Source organism: Daphnia magna, linkage group LG1 (assembly GCF_020631705.1).
Source record: "Daphnia magna isolate NIES linkage group LG1, ASM2063170v1.1, whole genome shotgun sequence".
NCBI classification, from domain to species: Eukaryota; Metazoa; Arthropoda; class Branchiopoda; order Diplostraca; family Daphniidae; genus Daphnia; species Daphnia magna.
Window position 1 is genome coordinate 8,179,041 of NC_059182.1, and position 18,436 is coordinate 8,197,476.

Below are 18,436 nucleotides of genomic sequence, written 5' to 3' on the forward strand. Positions count from 1 at the left end.
GGCCTCCATCAATACAACTTGGGTTGCGAGAGCATTAGCCATGAACTCTCTAACCCAGCCATCTCTAGGGGCGCGCGGGTATGCGCCATTGTTTGTTAGATTTCACGCATTTGGAGACAAATGCAACCGAAATTTCATGATTTTCAAGTAGAAAAACAAAAAAGGTTTTTTTTTAATCATGGAAAAAGGTCAGTGTGGCACTAACTTTTGTGTTCACGTAACCTAAAATGCCCAAGCGAAGGGAATTAAGTGTGCATCAGAGAGAAGAAATTGGAAGGTTGTGTAAAAGTTGAACATCGTTTAAGGCGATAGCTTTATTATTGAATTGTGGAGTGAGTACAGTTCAAGATACTATTGATCGCTTTAATGAAATGGGAAATAATACCAATCGACCAGGCCGTAGGCGGCAAAGTAAATTGAGCAACCGTGATAAACTGTATATTCGCAATATTTCGAAAAGGGATAGGCGAAAAACAGCAGGTGTTATAGCTGAGGAATTTAATATTACTCGAGAAATTACTGTAAGTAAAACGACTGTTAGGAGAGCGCTTCAAGAGTGTAACATGAATGAGAGAGTAGGAGCAAAAAACCCTCTACTAAGAAAAATAAATATGGTTAAGCGCTTAACTTTTGCGGAGGAACATGTTTAATCGACTAGTGCGCAACGGTCAAAGGTATTTTCGTTATACTATCTAACTACCAAGATATTATTACTATTTACTTTTTCTTAGGTATTATTTACTGACGAAAGCAAATTTTGTTTATTCGGTGATAACTGCCGGGTTTTTTTTCGTCGCATGCCCGGCGAAAGGTACCGAAAATATTGTATCATTCCCACCGTAAAACACGGTGTCGGGTCAGTTATGGTCTGGGGCGGCATTTCTGTAAATGGCGTAACAAGCTTGAAAAGAATTGAAGGAATTCTGGATTAAAAATTTTATCATAATATCCTTGTCCGCCAGGGTATTCCTGATGGCTTATCACTATTGGGGGAGGGTTTCGTGTATCAGGAGGACAACGATCCTAAGCATTCATCAAATATGTGTAGGGGATATCTTGAGCGTAAGGAATCGAAAGGTATGTTTTTTTTTCTAAAATCTTTTATATTTAACAAATTACAAGGTATAAAAAATTAATACTTATAGGAATCTTAAAACGAATGATATGGCTGCCCCAGAGCCCCGATCTAAACCCAATAGAGCAAATCTGGGATCATTTGGACCGTATGCTGCAAAAAAAAATCCCAGAACGTCAGCGCAATGTTTTAAAGAGTCTTGACAATGCATGGCATGGTATTAGAAATGATGTATTTAAAAAATACATATTTAGTATGCCTAGACGTTTCCAGGCCGTAATTGATGCAAAAGGTCGCCATACTCGCTACTGACGACGCCATTTATGTAAATGTCTACATCTGATTAAACATTTTATGTAATTTAGCAAGTGTTTTATCATTAAGTTCAGCTTTCCGCTTTTTCTTTAATGCGTGAAATCCCGCAAAGAAGGCGTATACCAACGCGCCCCTGGTGGCCGCGTGTAGAACTATTTTTCTGACGGGAAAAAAATAAGAAAATGGCACATAGCCGGCCACGAAAAAATTAATTACCCAAAAGGGATTTACGTTTAAGAATAACAAGTGACCGGAACGAGAAGATCACGTATTTTTACACATAAAAAGCCTAGTTAGCCTTTGATAGTGTTATATTTAGTATATTTTAAAAAATAAGAAAGAAGACAAATAGTGCCATAAGGAAGCACGGCGGAAAAATCCGTGTTCGGATAATTGTGCACTGATATGCCGGCTAGCGGCTAAAAGTCATAAAAATTCATAAAAAAATTTGTTTAGATACCTTAGTTTATTATTTGGTCACAAAATTATTTTCATGCACTTAGGTGGATTTTTTATTCCTTTTTTTGCAATCGCGCTAAGCGCGCTCCGTCATTTGAACCCATGCTAAAATAGTTCGAATACGCTAATTGTTCGGATACTTTTGGCTCCTACTGTACTTCGAACAAAGCAACAACAATTAAAACAAATATCATTTTTAAACACAGGGTGACCGGTAAAATTGTTTGTAACACTTTTGAATTTTTAAATTTTTTCCTGATTGCTTGGGTTTATCTTACCCTTGTTCGGGAAAATACAAAAAAAAAATTAAAAACTTTTCCAAATAGGTTGGGTATTCTAGCTGGAACACAAAGAACTAGCAAACAAGCAATTCAATGCTATACAATAATCAGAACTAACGGGAATTGCCGTTTGGTCAATTACCAGAAAAAAAGTTATTGGATGTTCTATGGATTCCACCACTACAAGAAATGGTTGTTTGTGGTAAACCACATCTTTTTCTTTCACCACAGTAGAAATGTTTTCATTTTCCCCCAGAAATATAAAATTAGTTTTACCTTATTCAATATGTCGTACAAAACCACAATACCTTTACGCAATGAAATAAATGCGTGGCTTGGAATCAAAACTGGCCTTGTTCACTTTATAAATAGCAGGAACCAGGCTCATTATCAACATCAAAGATTTCAGACGATCTAAAAAAAGAATTTTTTTAAATGGTTTGCACAAAGTAACAAATATACTTTAATACCGAAAAACTTACCATCGGAACAGTTCGGGAATTCTTCTACAGTCCTTTTTCCCAGCAATACCAAGGAATGAGAAAATTGTTCTACAAATCATTTTCTGATTGTAGTGTCCGTAATGTGCGGATACTTTGTATAAAAATCCCGTATTATCTAAGATAAAAATTGTTTAGTTGCAGAAAAACGAAATAAATATATTGGTTTCTTACAAGAGCGCCATCCACGTCCACGAATCTTGAATATTCGTTTAAGACATACGACGCAGACTTGAAGGTGTTCAAAATCTGCTTATTTTATCGTACTCGAAGGTCTTCTCCATGTACTCGTAAATTTTTCTTGGATATTCTGTGGAAGAGGACATACATACACATTTCCTTTAAATGGTTTTTAATAAACCCCCCAGCTTGTGGTCTGGGAATAGACATCGTGATTTATTTATTTCCCTACGGATGATGGATCCTGGGACCAAGACAAGGAAATGCTTTTACAATAGCAGAAGCATAGAGATGCTTAGTTTCAGTGGAGGGATAATACTGCTAAGGATTTTTTTGTTGAATATTATCCTCACAACAGCAATTCTTTCGTCGTTGTTTATAAATCTGCATTTATGTCGATGAAGCTGTTGAAGATTTCCCTTCCCATCTTGTTATTGTTGAAAATGTTGATAATATTAATGCTTTTCTTAGAAACTTTTTTTTAAACCAAATGAATGTAAGTGAAAGTCAGTTTCGAATGTAAAGAACAAAAATGATAGATGATGTTATACTGAATATATTCCCATACTAAGATAGGAAAATGCGCGCTAATTACTGCATGGTAACCTATCCTATCCTAACCTAACCTAACCTATTTTTTGAGCAACCTTTGCTGTACGAAACTTATTATTTCACAGTTTAGCGCACTTGGGAACTGCCCCCAAGGCCATGCCCGTGCTCCTTATTGGTCCGTAGACCGAGGCGGAAGTTAGTTCCTCTTTTTTCTCCGTATTTCTTTTCACTTGGGCAGTGATTTCTTTAAGTTGATGAAAGAACTTCTTTATACACAATATTATGTGTGAAAACCTTTTCCCGGTCTTGTACTGTTGTAGATTTGTTGAGCATTTTGTCTTGTTTTGCACCTTCTATGCAAACGACTTTGACTCCTTCTCTTGAAGTCGCTCTGGAAAAGGCAACGTACAATTGTCCATGGCTGAAAACAGGTTCTTGAAGAAGAATGCCAACACGATCGAACGTCTGACCTTGTGATTTGTTTATGGTTACGGCAAAGGCGAGAAGCACTGGGAATTGCAGTCTATTTAAGGTGAACGGCAGATCTGAATCTGTTGGAGACATGTTCATTTGAACACACAAAGTCCTTTATTTTTTCCAGAAGAAATTGCTGCAACGATAACGTTTTGACGGAGCTGTTTGATGACTAATCTTGTTCCGTTGCATAGTCCTCGTCTTGAGTCTATATTCTTCAGAAGCATTATTATGGCACCAACTTTGAGTTTTAACGTATGAGGTGGAATTCCAGATATTTTCAACGTGTTGAGGAATTCTGTTGGGAAATTAGCAACTTCTTCCTCATCACCTGTGATTGTGTCTATGCTCTTATAAACACACTGCTCACCAGGCATGTTTTTGATTATTGCATTGTTTATCTTCAAACATTCATCATTCTTGGGGCATAATATCGCACGGGAATTAACTTCTTCAGAGATATCTTGATCCAATAGATGCTTTGGATCACCGAACACGTGATGAATTAAAGCATTGATTCTTGGATCTTGGTCATCTCCGGTGATATTCAAAGACTTAGCATATTCTTCGGTAATCAGGAAGTCAGGAGGGATTTCAACGACATCTGAACTCAAATTTGCTGTTGTTGGTAACGTCCCATTTCCCAGTTCAATCAGCCAATTTGCGTACTCTTGACTTCCCGCCGTGGTGCGCATGTTTTCTGTTAAACGAAGGTGACGAAAGGTGGACCAACTCTCGCAGTTTTTAATGGTAGCTTCAACTACCTTAACCTGATTTCCATGTTTGACTACTGGCAAACATTGTCTAAAGTCTCCCCCGAGGAGAAGGACTTTATTTCCATAAGGCTTGTTATTCTTAGTCACTTTTTTAGTGACGTGCTTAATCGCATTGAGAGCGTGGTTGGTCATAACAGTAGCTTCGTCCTCGATGATTAGTGCGGCATCCCTTATCAATTTCGCCGAGAAGTGGTGTTCTTCTATTTTCGATCTGGTTGTTTCTGTGATGGGCGGATAAATTTTAAACTGAGAATGATAAGTGGCTCCATCAATCAACAGTGTTGAAGCGATTCCAGTTGAAGCGACAGCAATGATCTTTTTTCCTTCACCCTGAAGAACGTTGATTAGAGTATTGTAGAGAAATGTTTTCCCTGTTCCACCAGGACCATCTAAGAAGAATTGACGTGATTGAGGAGAGTTTTCATCATTGATTGCGGTCATTATTTGATCAAATGCCGCTCGTTGACCAACATTTAATTTAGCCATCATCATTTCCCCTCTCAATTTCTTTTGTCTTTGGACATTCTCATCATTTTCTTCAATTTCAGCGGAAATAAGTCTATCAATTAGTTGGAAATCAGGTATGGGTAGTTCAAAATCTTCATATTTTTCACCATTTTGCACTATCTTATCTTGAATCCATTTTAACGCTAGATTTTTGGCCACTTCTTCTCCATGCCCATTTCTTTGGTAGTCTTCAGTGAGATGCTGTAGGTTGTTATTAAAAAGAAGTTGCGCGTTCGTCGGACGACAGTGGCAACATATGTCGACAAAAAGTTGTCTTAACTGCACTGGCATTTCAAAGGCAGCGGCTTCTTCCATTACTTTTTCCCAAGCACTGTCATCAGTGAGAAGATTTCTTGCTATGGCCGCTTGCTTGAATGTGGGATACAAAACGTTGTCGACTGTTCGAAGATATTCAAAACTTGTTGCTCCTTTTACCTCAAGCAAAAGCAAGCGAAGACTGTGTCTTTCTACTTGTTTCACCCCAACAGAATAAATTCTGCCGATAACATTTATTCTCTTCTTTCTTGGCTTCCATTTACGTTGGTTGTTATGGAAGCAGAAATGATTCGGAATTTCGCGATAGTAGTACTGTCTTGCCGATTCGTGATCCTGGTTTAATTTAAACCAAGCTGTCAAAGTAGTTAATTTTGAAGCTGCATTTAACACTGCTCGATCTTCAAATCCTGCTTGGAAGTAAACAGGTTGTTCTTGAGGAAGATGAACAGCCAATCGACTTACGGCGTGAGATCGGTAACAAAGTGGGTACTTAAAAAGTCGCCAGCATGCTTCTGGAGCGCTCACGTATCTTGTGTCCAAAAACTGCTTGGTTTCATCCCACACTATTTCCTGTTGACCTTGTTGATTTTCAGCTCTGCTAATTTGAATATTTGCGCAATCATGTCCTTTGTATATATATTTAAATATATACTTGACACTTGTAATAGACGCGCAAAACTCTAAATTGACGTGAGAATTGTATTTCAGAGAGAGATAAGCATTAAAAGGAACAACCCAGCTGTTATCAACTCGAGGAGAGTTTGGCTTGTCGTTTAGAGGATACGAAATACCGGTGTCTCGTCTTCTGTAGGTTGGATATCCATTGGAATTAATGACTGTTGATGGTGAAAAAGGTTTTGGAAACGATTTCGTGCATTTACTACCATCCATGCAGGGTGAGTTTGGATTAATGGTACCACACGGACCATGAATCATGTTGCTCATGATTATTTTGTGAAGTTCTGGGTGTGTTTCTGGATCCGGAATTTCAGCTGAAATTGTCTTGTCGATTTCAGATTCAGTTGTAGGAACGTCATGTTGATCAATCCATATCAACATATGGCAATGGGGTAGGCCTCGCTTTTGAAATTCAATTACGTGAATTCTTGCAACAACAACCCCTAAAATTTGTTTTTCTTGAATATCTTTGATGAGTTCTTTTAATTTAAGTTGATAGACTCTTGCGACAACGTTAGGTCTGTTGGCTGCTACTTGATAGCTCTCGATGCTCTCCGTAATCTCTTGCCACTTTGGATTACAGGTAAATGTGAGGAAATAAGTCGGCTTTCCAAATCTACTGCAAATAGCCATTGCATCTTGATATCCTTGTTTCATCGCTCTTGGACTACCTATGAAAGACGAAGGTAAAATCACAGGTGTCCCTACAGTAATGTTGTCTCTTTCAGCTCGCGTCGTAATATAGTCCATAAGACCATTATACTGTGCGACGTGCAGATCCTTTTGATGCGTTTGAATGTAATGGATCCTGTTCGCCTCAACTTTCACGTACGCATCAACAACATATTGTTGAAACAGCGGTCCTCCGTATAAAACCGCATTAAAAATCCCTTTACGTATCGAGAGTTGACTACTATAAAACTCACACTGAGTTATTCTGGAACGCGGTCCTCTTCGGTTGACGTCATAGATTGGTACTGGAACATCAGGATCAATGTCGACTTCTGTTTCAAATTCTGGTTCCGGTACAATTTCAGTTCGCATCTGGTCTTCTTCGTCGTTTAAGTCTGCGATTCTAGATTCTTCAGCCAATAATTCTTGTTCTTCATCATGATCATGGGAAACATTATCTTGGTCTTCATTTAGATTTCTTCGTTTTAAATTTTGATCCCATCCATTGTCACCATTCGGAAAAAGCAATGGGTACGTCATGGGATCGCACATGGGTTTTTGAGTATCAATCCTAATGAAAACTTTTCCTCTCCGTGGAATTAATAGATGCCCTCGGACATCCCTGTTTTCAGGGGGTGCTCCATCAATGCTTTTAAACACAACCGCAATTTCTTTCCTGCAGGGCTATTGTATCTTCTTTCATCCTGTGTTCTTCGATCGTTATGAATAACCATCGAAATCACTAACGGAGCCCTACCTTCAACTGCTGCTTGACGGTCCTCTTCCATAGCCACTTGACGCATGTTTTTGTACATGACAGCATATGGATTAACACGACGAATGAGAGCATCTAGTTGTTCCATGAGAGCACTATCACAGCTTCTGTTTGCTGGATTATTTAATCGTTGTTCGTTCGCTTGAGCAGAATCCAGGAAATATAGTTGCGCGTACTTGAGAGCGGGAGGAACGGATGTTTCTTCATCATAGAATTGAACAGCAGTTGTATTGTGGTAAAGTTGCCCATGAATCTTGTAACAATATGGTCCTCTTCCTCGTAGATTGTCAATGGATGCTCCCAGTGATGCAAATGCGAGAGCATTGTTGTACTTTCGGGCATCTTTGATGAAACTTGCAGATTTAGGATGGCAGTTGGTAAATAACATTTGAAGCAATTCTGGGCATTCCTTAGGAGGAGGGAGAATCACCTTTCCTTTAGAACAACAAACATTAAATTTCTTGCCACTTGCCATTTCGCCTTTGAAATGAATTGCTCCGCAGAATTCACAACTCACGTCCATTTTCCCGCATGAATAAATCTTAATTTTACTTTCATCTAAGATTGGCTTCTGAGCTAATTGATGAGTCTTCTTCACCTTTGTTTGCCGATTTTGCTCCAAAATTCTTGTCGGTGACGTTGCTCTTCTTCTGTTTCGACTGGAACAATATCTGCATGTTCTTGAGCATACTTTGCTCGTCGTAAATCTTCAGTTTCTTGATCACATTGTGTCCAATCAACGCTTTCCAAACCATCCAAGAAAATTTCTGGTCCATCGTTTTCAGTTGCCGTAGATTGCTCTTCATTCGCTTCACTCGTTAATTCCGCCACCTCCTGTGTTTCTTCAATAAGACGAATTCCGTGATGAATTTCTTCTACGCTTCTTCTTGCGTGGTTTGCTTCAACTTCATTTGCTGCACGTCGATTCTGGTGGTAGTCTTTGTCAATTCTGCGTCTTTCTTCTCTCATTTCGGGAATTTCCTGTTGACGTACTTTACGTTGTCGTTTAGCCTGTTCACCCTGATTTTGGATAACTTCTTCTTGGGTTCTTGTACGTTTCCTTTCGGCGTAACGTTCCCTGCCAGCTCGCAATCTCAATTCCTTCGCTTCCGTTGTTTCTTCCTTTTTTTCGCTCTTAGTTCTGCATTTTTTTGCTTTTCTTCATCAGTCAGTTGATTTCGTTTTGGGGGCATTTTGAGGGTCAAACACTATTAAATTCCTTAATTAAATGACTTAATAACTAACACGCATGCTCCGGGTGGAACAACAACCGACCGCTATATCTGTATCCCACCACAGTTAGCCTATCGGTGATGATAGTCCTTTGCAAGATGGGTGGGGGAAGGATAGGGTTCAGGAATACTTACTTGAAATAAAAGTCCTGATAATCCGGGATGTGATATTAGACTCGATGGCGAAGAGGCGAAAGCGTCCTTCAATGGGGGTATGGTTGGTAACCCAATGGCAATTTGGTTGTGAATCCGGGAATGGTACTAAAAAAATTTGACCCATTGTTTGATTTTTAAATATTAAATAAGTATAAGTAATTGTAGTAATACAACAAAAGCTACTAACAGCCAAGGAAATGAGAACGGAAATAAAAAAAACACATTTCTAAATTGTCTCAAATTTAGGAAAATACCAAAATTTTAGAAAGCGTAAACCCTTCTGAAAAATCATTAATATGATGGCACTCCAAATAAAGTTTCTGGGAACGTATTCTTTTCAATTATTAAAGATACCCATCAATTGTCATTGGAAGGACTGCGAAGGAGATTTGTAAGGGAAACATTCAAGTTTCCTATATTTTCTACTGCGAATAAGAAATTTGGTGAAATCCTTAAGTTTCCTTCAATTTCTTCTTCGCAGTCTTGTTCGCAGTCTTTCCACTGACAATTAATAGGTACCTCTAAATTTTGAAAAGAATACGTTCCCAGAAACTTTATTTGTAGTGCAATCATGTTAATGATTTTATTAAAGTGTTTACGCTTTCCAAATTTTGATAACTTCCAAATCTGAGATACCATAAGGAAATGAGTGCTTATCTCTGACTACACATAAAAAATTCTGGGAAAATAATTTCGGCATGTGAATAGAAAATTACCTTTCTGTTTGCGGGGAAAAACTGCCAAGACCAAATAGTATTTAAAAATACTGTTTAAATTGAAAAATTGAACAGAGCAAATGAAAACTTTATCTTCTGTCATTCAACGTCAGGTGAAGTGTATTCTGCTATCAAATTAATCTTTCAATTTATATGCGACATCTGTTGAGCAGTTTGGAATCCTCTAACGGCAAAAGTGCTATTGTAGTCCGTAAGCCAGAAAATAGTAAAAATAAAATAATTAAAAAATCTTTTTTGCCATGAATATGGTTATCAATCATAGATTCCATTTTTAAATTTATTTTTAAGAGAATAGAAAATTTTCAACTGCGCGGGGACTGGCAAAGATAAGAATGAGGTCGAGGATGGCGTAATCCGATGGCTCTGTCTCACCAGACCATCTGGATTAACGCATCTTCGTTCTTCGCCTCATTGTCTTCTTTGCTTGTCCCATCGCGTAGTTAGAAATTTTTCTTCTCCTAAAACAAATTTAAACATGGAAACTGATTCAGATCTCGATGAAACAATGCTTTCCCAAATAGATTTTGACAATCTGGAAGTTTTAGATGAAGTAGGCGAGGGCGATTCCATTTTACAATTAATTAAAGAGAAAGAAGATGTTGAAAAAGCAAGTGAAGGAGAGTCAAGCAAGAATCAGAAAGAAAGTTTAGATGTAAGAACGGAAACAGAAAAGGGGAAGGGAAGTGTTGAAAAAGTTGAAGAAGAATGGGAGAGAACAGTAAAATTTACAGATGACAGAAAAGTTGTTAAGAACAAAGAAGGTGAAGAGAAAAGCAAAGAAGAAGTAGAATTATTTGAAAAGTTGCAAGCATGTAAAAGAAAGAGAATGGATGATTATGAAGAAGAAATTAAAATTGCGAAGGAGCTATTCAGGGTGCAAGAAAAGGGAAAAGAGGCGGCAAGAGCAGAAAAACTTCAAAAGCAGAAAGAAGAAGAAGAACGGAAGAAAAAATTTAAGCCAGAAGAAAAGGCGCGCATTGCGTATCAAGAGGTTCTTCTCATGCACCAACAATCTGAACATCTCGTCATTGTCGCAAATGAAGTCAGGGCTGCTGCTTCGGTAGCTTCAACAGCAGCGTTTAATTACTTGGAAAAGTAAGTTCAATTTAATGTTACCCCATGTATTATTTGTAGAGAACGGTTAAAGAATTTTCAAAATTTTCAGTACGCAGGCCAACTTCCCAAAAAAATAAGTGGAAGGACTGCAAAGAAGGATTTTCCAAATTTTCAGAACGCAGGCCAACTTCCCAAAATTGTAAGTGGAAAGACTGCGAACAACCCTGAACTCCTTCTTCGCAGTCCTTCCACTTATTTTTTTGGGAAGTTGGCCTGCGTACTGAAAATTTTGAAAATTCTTTAACCGTTCTCTACTACACTAAGAAAGAAATTAAGAAAAAAAAAACAGAAATTTAGACTAATGATTATGTATTTTTATTAGAGTTACTCAGCATGAAAAAAACTTATCTAAAAATGCTACTTACCTGAAAAAGGAGTGGAGTTATCGCCAAGCAGAGCGGGTGAGGTTGGAGAATTCCGAAAAAAATCAGGCATCAAAAATCGCCAATGAAAAGAAGAATCCGGAATAATGTATTTATGTATGGAAGTTGTCTGGCTAATCAGTAAATACATTATTTTCTTCAGAAATTGAAGCGAATTTTGAAATTTGAACTTGGTGTAATTTTTTATTTGACTGGTAGATGGCATATAAAATGTTTAATAATTTGGTTGGTAGATGGCGTTCAGAGTTATTTGCGTTGAGAAATTCCCCCTTTTTTTGGTGATGGAAAAATAGCCGCTGGCGGTTTTCACCCCTTTCCAGAGCGGCTGGACTGACCAATCACAGCGTGCTCTCGTTGTGACAGACACAGGCTCCTCCCAAAAAAGCTTGTTCTTTTATTATATATGGATATTCCATTTAAGCAATCAAATTAATAAAGGTGAAATGTAAATGCATACCTGGTTATCAGCTATTCTTGGTCAGGGGAGGACCTAATTCCTTGGTTAACAATGTCGGCATCAGCTTGCTGACTTTTGTCAACATCCCCAGTAGAGGAACAAAAACTTTTTTGTTGTTGTCGAATACATTCATTTAGACCTCTAAGCTTTAAAGATGGCCCAATCTTGAATCCAAAGCTGGTCACATCAACGTTATTCAGCAAGACCAGAGATTCCCCATCAATTTCATTGCCTCAATAAAAAAGTATCAGAAAACTATTTCGGGATTGAAATTATCACTGTTTATTTATTTATTTGCCTTTGATTAGGTCTTCACTGAACCCTTAGGTGAATTAGAAATTTCCCACCTCAGTGGAACTTCAAGTCACATCCATAATTAGTATCATGTAAAGCCCATAGTATTTCAGAGCTTCAGTATTTATAAATCAGGAAAAAAGATAAACAATAAGTACAGTTCCTTTTTGATTGTTTGATCTTACTGAGTTGCTGCAGAACATAAAAACAATGAGAGAAAAATGCTTGGTTATTATCACGAAGTATGATCAGCTGCTTGTCGCAGCTCTATGGAAGCAGGTAGTTCGTCCTATATCACGCCATGAGACCCCTGAAACAGAGCTCGGCGTAACTCACACATTCCAAAGGAGGAGCTTCAAACAAAATGACAATTTTAACGTGGGCTCTTATGGAAGAACCCGAGTTTTCAGCTTTTTTTAGCAAGAACTGGTTAAGTTCACAGTCTGAAAAAAATATATATTAATGCGCAGGATGCGGGTGCATTTTTCGGTATCTTTTCCGGCTCTGTCCTGCATTTCAAATTTTTTTAAAATTATGAATTAAATTTAGCCACAAGGCGCATCTTTTTTTCCGTTATTGGTGCAACCCAGCCCCTGCAAAACTCTGTAATAGTCTCAGTGATGGATTAAGCGAATACACTACGATGTTACTGGATGAACCACTCTGTATTCCTCAGCTGTGAGAGAACGACACAACGCCAGTAACAAACGCATAGTACAACACTTTCAGGCCTTACCCACATCTAAGGTCTACCACATCGGTCCTCGACTGCCACCTGGTGGCAGGTTAGAACACTTGAAAACTCGTTTTCGGGTTTATTTATTTTTGCACACTATCCCACGGACTGCGGAAGGTTCAACGTCTGTATTCAGTATGAACTAGGAAATAAATTAAATATAAGTTGACATAGCTCATTTTTCATGGAGTGTACAAAAATGGTACACTGCTTCTGTCATGGGTGCCCTCATTTAACCAGTAAATCCAACCCATACTCCTTTTTTATTTGGCCTAAAGAGGAGAAAATGTTTCAATTGTGGAAAAGAGCCATTTCTTTTAATGCTGAACCATTATGTACTATTATGAGAAATATATATTTTTTAAATTGTATGTCAAATGATGAAAAACATATATTTCCCGTTTTACGCTAATAATGACAAAGGGTTTTATTATTTCGTCGTCTGCATATAAAATTAAACAATCAATCTTTACAGTCCGAGGAGAAGTGTGCAAAAGCAAACAAACCCGAAAACGTAGAGTTTTCCAATCAGCTGACCAGTTGTTTACATTTTGTTTGATGAGTTTTGGCAGATTCCTGGTAGTAGCTTAGTGAAAATGTCCGGCACGGGGTGAGTTGAAACTTTTGATTTGCTGAAACTTTTTACTTTTGGCTACCATGACTCTGCCAACACTCTGGTCAGCTGATTAGAAAACTGTACTAACTTTATTAATTTACTATAATTAATTTTAGTAAATAAACTAGAAGTAATTTCTAAAAAAAATTTATGAACTAAATCTGTATTACTATGGGGCACCTAGTGTAGAAGATTTCTTTTTTTACCTACTACAAGTATATATAATATTTAAAATACTACTTTTCCTCCTATAGGCACAAGAGGACCGACATCACCGAGCCATTTGAAACTTGACAACTCAGCATCCGACACAGGCCTATAAATCTAAATCAAATAAATATTACATAAATGGATAGCCCTTTTCAAAAGCTATCCAATCCATTCATGAAAAATTTATGGAAAAATGTACACAGGAAAAAATTTTTGAAAAAGATTTCGATTTTTTACTTACGTCTATTAGGTCGAGTATATCTATAGAGCGCAAAAACTCCAAACTGGATAGCCCTCATTAAGAACTATCTATTTAAGTAAAATTTTCGATTTTGGATATATAGTTTTCCCGTGAGGAATTATTTAATTTTTTGTCAAAAAATCACTGTCGGGATTCTAATAGAAAAATGCCATTAACGAATTTAAAATATTTTGATTCCTTGTTGATTGATTGGCATTTTTCTATTAAAATCCCGTCATTGATTGCTGCCCGTTTTTTTTTTTACCTTACAGAACACTAGCGTCCCTAGTGGCTGTAAGGCAAGGTTTAGATTTTCTCTCTCCAAATGTGTAGGAAGTAAATTACAAGGGTGAGGAAAGGGTTCAAAATAAGAACATTAATAATAAAATAAATTAATAATTCTATTAAATGAAGAACGCCGCGTTTTTTGGTGCAAAAAACCTAATTTCACGGAGTTCAAAATATTTTGTTTTCTTGATGAAAAACGCGGTTTTAACGGAAAAAGCTTGTGTTCTTAATCGATGAACGAGTGTGTAGGGGCGTGGGGGTTGCTCAAAAAAAAGTCAAGTGTGAGTGATTTGAATTGATTTTTTTTCTTCTTCTGATCAGCAAAAAAGAAATTCTATCTCTAGCCGTTAAATAGTTATTTGAGTTTTAGTGACACAAGATTAATAATATCTATAGTAATATCTTACTTATTGTAAAACAGTTAAAGCCACTTCTTGGTAATCTTTCAATGTTTACTTCATCTTGACACGTTTTGATTGACCACTGAACTGCGCTGTAACTAAAGAAGCAGAGAAGCAATTGCAACTAATCATTTTCCAATGAAATAAAATACGGTAGGATCTGCTACTCCCATTCCTCACGAGATTTAAGGAAAGAAATGAATTTCCGATGAATAACATAAACCGATAAATGAAAAATTCAAGATTCATACCCGAAGAAGCTATAACCAAGATTTAAGACCAATAGAATCTAATCGTTACTGCTGACCAACAGATCTGCCTGTTAAATGGATTGGATCCATTCGAGAAACCCTCCGTACTCAGTTTCATCTCCTTCTTCTTGGTCAGGATAAATAAATTTAGAAGAAGCGCCTAGAGGTATTTGCTGCCAATTGAGACATAATTAGACATAAATTTTGACAGACTGCAAAGCTGAAGAGACTTTTCTTTGCAAAGAAAATTGCCATCATCACGGTTGTTTGTTGGTTCTCAGAAAACGGTCACTGGCATTTTTCAGTTGCGTATTCCGATTTCGGACCAACCGAAAGCATTCCGAGTCAACCTTAAGTTTGGCTGGGCGACGGAAATATAAACAGTTGACTACACTGGCAAAGTTTCCCTTTTCACTAAAGCCTTAGCATTGACAGATAGTGTCTGGGCGTTGGACGCTTCTACTTTGGCCACAGTAAAATGCGTACGTGAACCCGGTAAACTGCGTGGTTTTAGCTGTGCTATAGCCACCAAATTCCTGCACAAATCCGCAGTCCTTGCGTCAGTCCTTGTTCAATCCTCTGGTAGGTTGCTGAACCTAGCTTCTTGAAAACAAAATCTACATATGTTCCAGTGATTTTCTCCGTAAATAATAACCCATCAGTACACTTGATTTATTTGGGAAATGAATCATTATATTGAATCATGATGGGAAAATAAGTCTCAAAATAAGTGTGAAAAATAAACGATGGCTTTTGAAATAAACGTTGCCAAACTAAAACAAAATATATTTTTAATTACATTTTTTATTTCATTTTATTCATTGATGGCATTAATACATAAGATTTAAAAAATAAAAATAATACCAAACATCCTGCATTCCACAATAAAAATAAAAAGAAAAAAATATTAAAATTAACAAAATAGTTAAGTTATTCTCTAACCCTTACCTAATATGATTTTGTTTTTCTTTTTCGGTGGCTAACTGGTATTCATCCGTGCAGTTACATGTATGTTAAGTGGATGTCTAGTGGATATATCTCCCTCGTTGCCAGATGCATCTGCCACCACGTCTGTTTTATGAGATGTAATATCTCCAGACGTGGATGGCATTACATCCAGAATCAAGAGATCGCCTACTTTGAATGACACGTTTTATTGTTTGTTAAATGAAGAAACTTTTTATCAAAATTTATATTACCGTCGCCGATTGCTTCTTCCTGTGTTGCGACTTCTGGGGCCGGAACATTGACAAATACGTTTGATTTTTGTGCTTTGTGTTTGTTACGCCTTTTTTTTGTTTTTGGTTTCCTTCGGCGCTTCGTCCCCTGTTTTTATTTTTTCCAACTACACCTTTTTAATTGTCAAAACAATGAAAAACTAAAAATGAAGAAAACATGAAACTTTGAATAAACAATAAACATTCAAAATTTAACTGCAAACAGTTGGTACATGACTAAATAATAATAGATAAATTATTAAAATTGTTTTTCATTACTCACCTAGCTAACTCCATTGTCCAGGAAATTTCTGAAACACTTTTTTCATGCTCCATGCTGCTCAACTGACACTGCACTACTCAGTTTCAAAACAAGTAAAACAGAAAAAACTGAAGGTCAAAGAATTTGGCTCAAAATGGTTAATACACATGGGACGGTACAAAAAATATCACAAAAAACAAAGCCATCTAACGAAACGTTAATTCATAATGCTCATAAAAAATTTTTAGTATTTTATCGATAAAAATGTGAAAATGGTGGTTGATGGAACATCAACTTCAAGTGACTGGCCGTGAGTAAACTTGATGACATTTACGGGAAGTGGAAGAAATGCAAGAACTGCGGGAGTAGAGTTAGGATACTGCCCTTCGGAGCAATCTTTTCTAATTTATTGACTTAAAAAAATATTTCTGAAAGATTACTTCTAGTTGGGATAAAAATTTGACCCCAACACCAAAATGACGTTTTTTGACTAATTTGGTCTAAAAAATTTCAAGAACGAAGCTAGATGGCACTGAAGTAAAAATAAAAATACAGCTACCGGAAACTAGAAGAAGTGAGTTTGGTACTACACTACGGTACTTTTCTTTTTTACCGCGGCACGGTACTGGCGATAGCACCGGAGTACCTCGGCAGTTCAACCCTGGGTTACACAAAATTTCGAAGTCTAATGCTTCCAGCCATAATTGCTCGTTTTCATTTAAATACCTATTTGGTATTGGTCAAAGAGTAATTTCAGGAGAAACTTATTGGTTATCTAATAAGTTCAGACATTGTAGACGTTGTACATGACAAGCCAACGATTTACTAATATTTGTAAAATTACTAATGAACTGGGCTCTGCGTTTCATGACTTAATGAAAAGACTCGAATCGCATGCACCAATACCTGATTGGTGGATCGTGCAAACGCATCACGTCCGTGTATTGAATCAAATGATGCGTTTTGTTTATGGGCTGGACATCAGGAAAGAGTTCATCGTCAAATATTAGAGTGGCCTAACGTAATTGATGGGGCAAATGTTATATCGCAAATTTTGAGAAAAAACAAGATGAAATTGAAATGATGGTTATTCACGGTAAATTTGTTGCTTAATAAAAACACAAAGTTATTATCAGACACAAATTTTTGACTCGTACGCTGTTTTATATTATTATTACCCTGTTCCCGCAAGTTTGATTGAGAAAACCTAGGATTTGGCTTGCTTCGGAAATCATAGCGCCCATAATGGAACGATGTCACTCTTTGATTCAAAAATTCTGCAGTTATTTCATACTCTATGTCATTTATGCTTCAATGCCTGACGCAAAATACGGCCGAATTCGGGCATATTATGCATGGCATCAAGAATGATATTTCTACCTATATATAAAAAAATAGCTTGAATTCAAAGGACATGTTCCCTTGACAAATTCTGGAATCTCCTAAAAGAGCATGGTCTTCTGCATAGCGTCCTGCTTCAGTAATTGAATTCGTCATACGCAAAACAGCGGTATCCGTTGTTGAATGATTTCTTACATCAGGTCTTACTATTTCACACCAACGGCATAGTATATTAGCAGAGGGACTCCCCATCCACTTCATGCACCCCCTTGGTATCAGCACTGAATGTAACGATCGTTCCATGAACTTTAAATCCGGGACGACTGAGAATTTTACAGTGCCCACCAAACGGAACATTCCCCTCTATTTCCATGTATTCTTATGGCACTACGAGTGTCACTAAACCTCAAATAACTAATAATGGCTAGAGATGGATTCTTTTTCTTTTTTGCTGATCAGAAGAAGAATAGATCTTAAAATCACTCACACTTGACCTTTTTGTAGGAGCAATCCCCACGCCCCTAGACACTCGTTCATCGATTAAGAACACGAGATTTTCCCCCCATAACCACTGACTTAAAACCACGTTTTTCTTCAATTAAAATAAAACATTTTGAACTACGCGAAATTAATTTTTTTACACCAAAAAATGCGGTGTTCTTTATTTAATAGCACTTTTTATTTATTTCTAGAAAAAAGATTTTATTAGGAACCCTATCCTATCACTTGTAGCCTACTCTCTATGCACTTCGAAAGCGAAAATCTTACCTTCGCCTTCCGTCCCTAGGGACGCTAGTGTGCTGTTAGGTGACAAAAGTAAACACGCAGAAATCAATGTCGGAATTCTAATAGAAAAACGCCATTACCGAATTTAAAATGTATTGATTTCTTTTTGATTGATTGGTTACCATATACAAAACATTCAATGCTCTTATGGGTATTTTTAGATTGACAAATTATACAGTGAAATAATTTTGA

General features: G+C 37.1%; 3 protein-coding genes across 3 annotated transcripts; 1 reads left to right on the plus strand and 2 right to left on the minus strand.

Annotated features, from left to right (window-relative positions):
- Positions 1–3,928: 3,928 nt before the first annotated feature.
- Positions 3,929–5,434, minus strand: LOC123470033 (ATP-dependent DNA helicase pif1-like). The gene has a single exon (XM_045169568.1). It carries the CDS (start codon positions 5,432–5,434, stop codon positions 3,929–3,931), a length of 1,506 nt encoding a protein of 501 aa, XP_045025503.1.
- A 734-nt stretch (positions 5,435–6,168) lies between these two features.
- Positions 6,169–7,297, minus strand: LOC123470058. Its single transcript, XM_045169618.1, has 2 exons — positions 6,280–7,297; positions 6,169–6,200 (listed from the first exon to the last, which is right to left on the minus strand). The coding sequence occupies exons 1-2, from the start codon at positions 7,295–7,297 to the stop codon at positions 6,169–6,171; spliced, it is 1,050 nt and encodes a 349-aa protein (XP_045025553.1).
- A 2,784-nt stretch (positions 7,298–10,081) lies between these two features.
- Positions 10,082–11,302, plus strand: LOC116934919 (dynein axonemal assembly factor 4). The gene is made up of 2 exons (XM_032942340.2): positions 10,082–10,740; positions 11,084–11,302. Exons 1-2 carry the CDS (start codon positions 10,121–10,123, stop codon positions 11,229–11,231), a joined length of 768 nt encoding a protein of 255 aa, XP_032798231.1. The 5' UTR covers positions 10,082–10,120; the 3' UTR covers positions 11,232–11,302.
- The last annotated feature ends 7,134 nt before the right edge of the window (positions 11,303–18,436 follow it).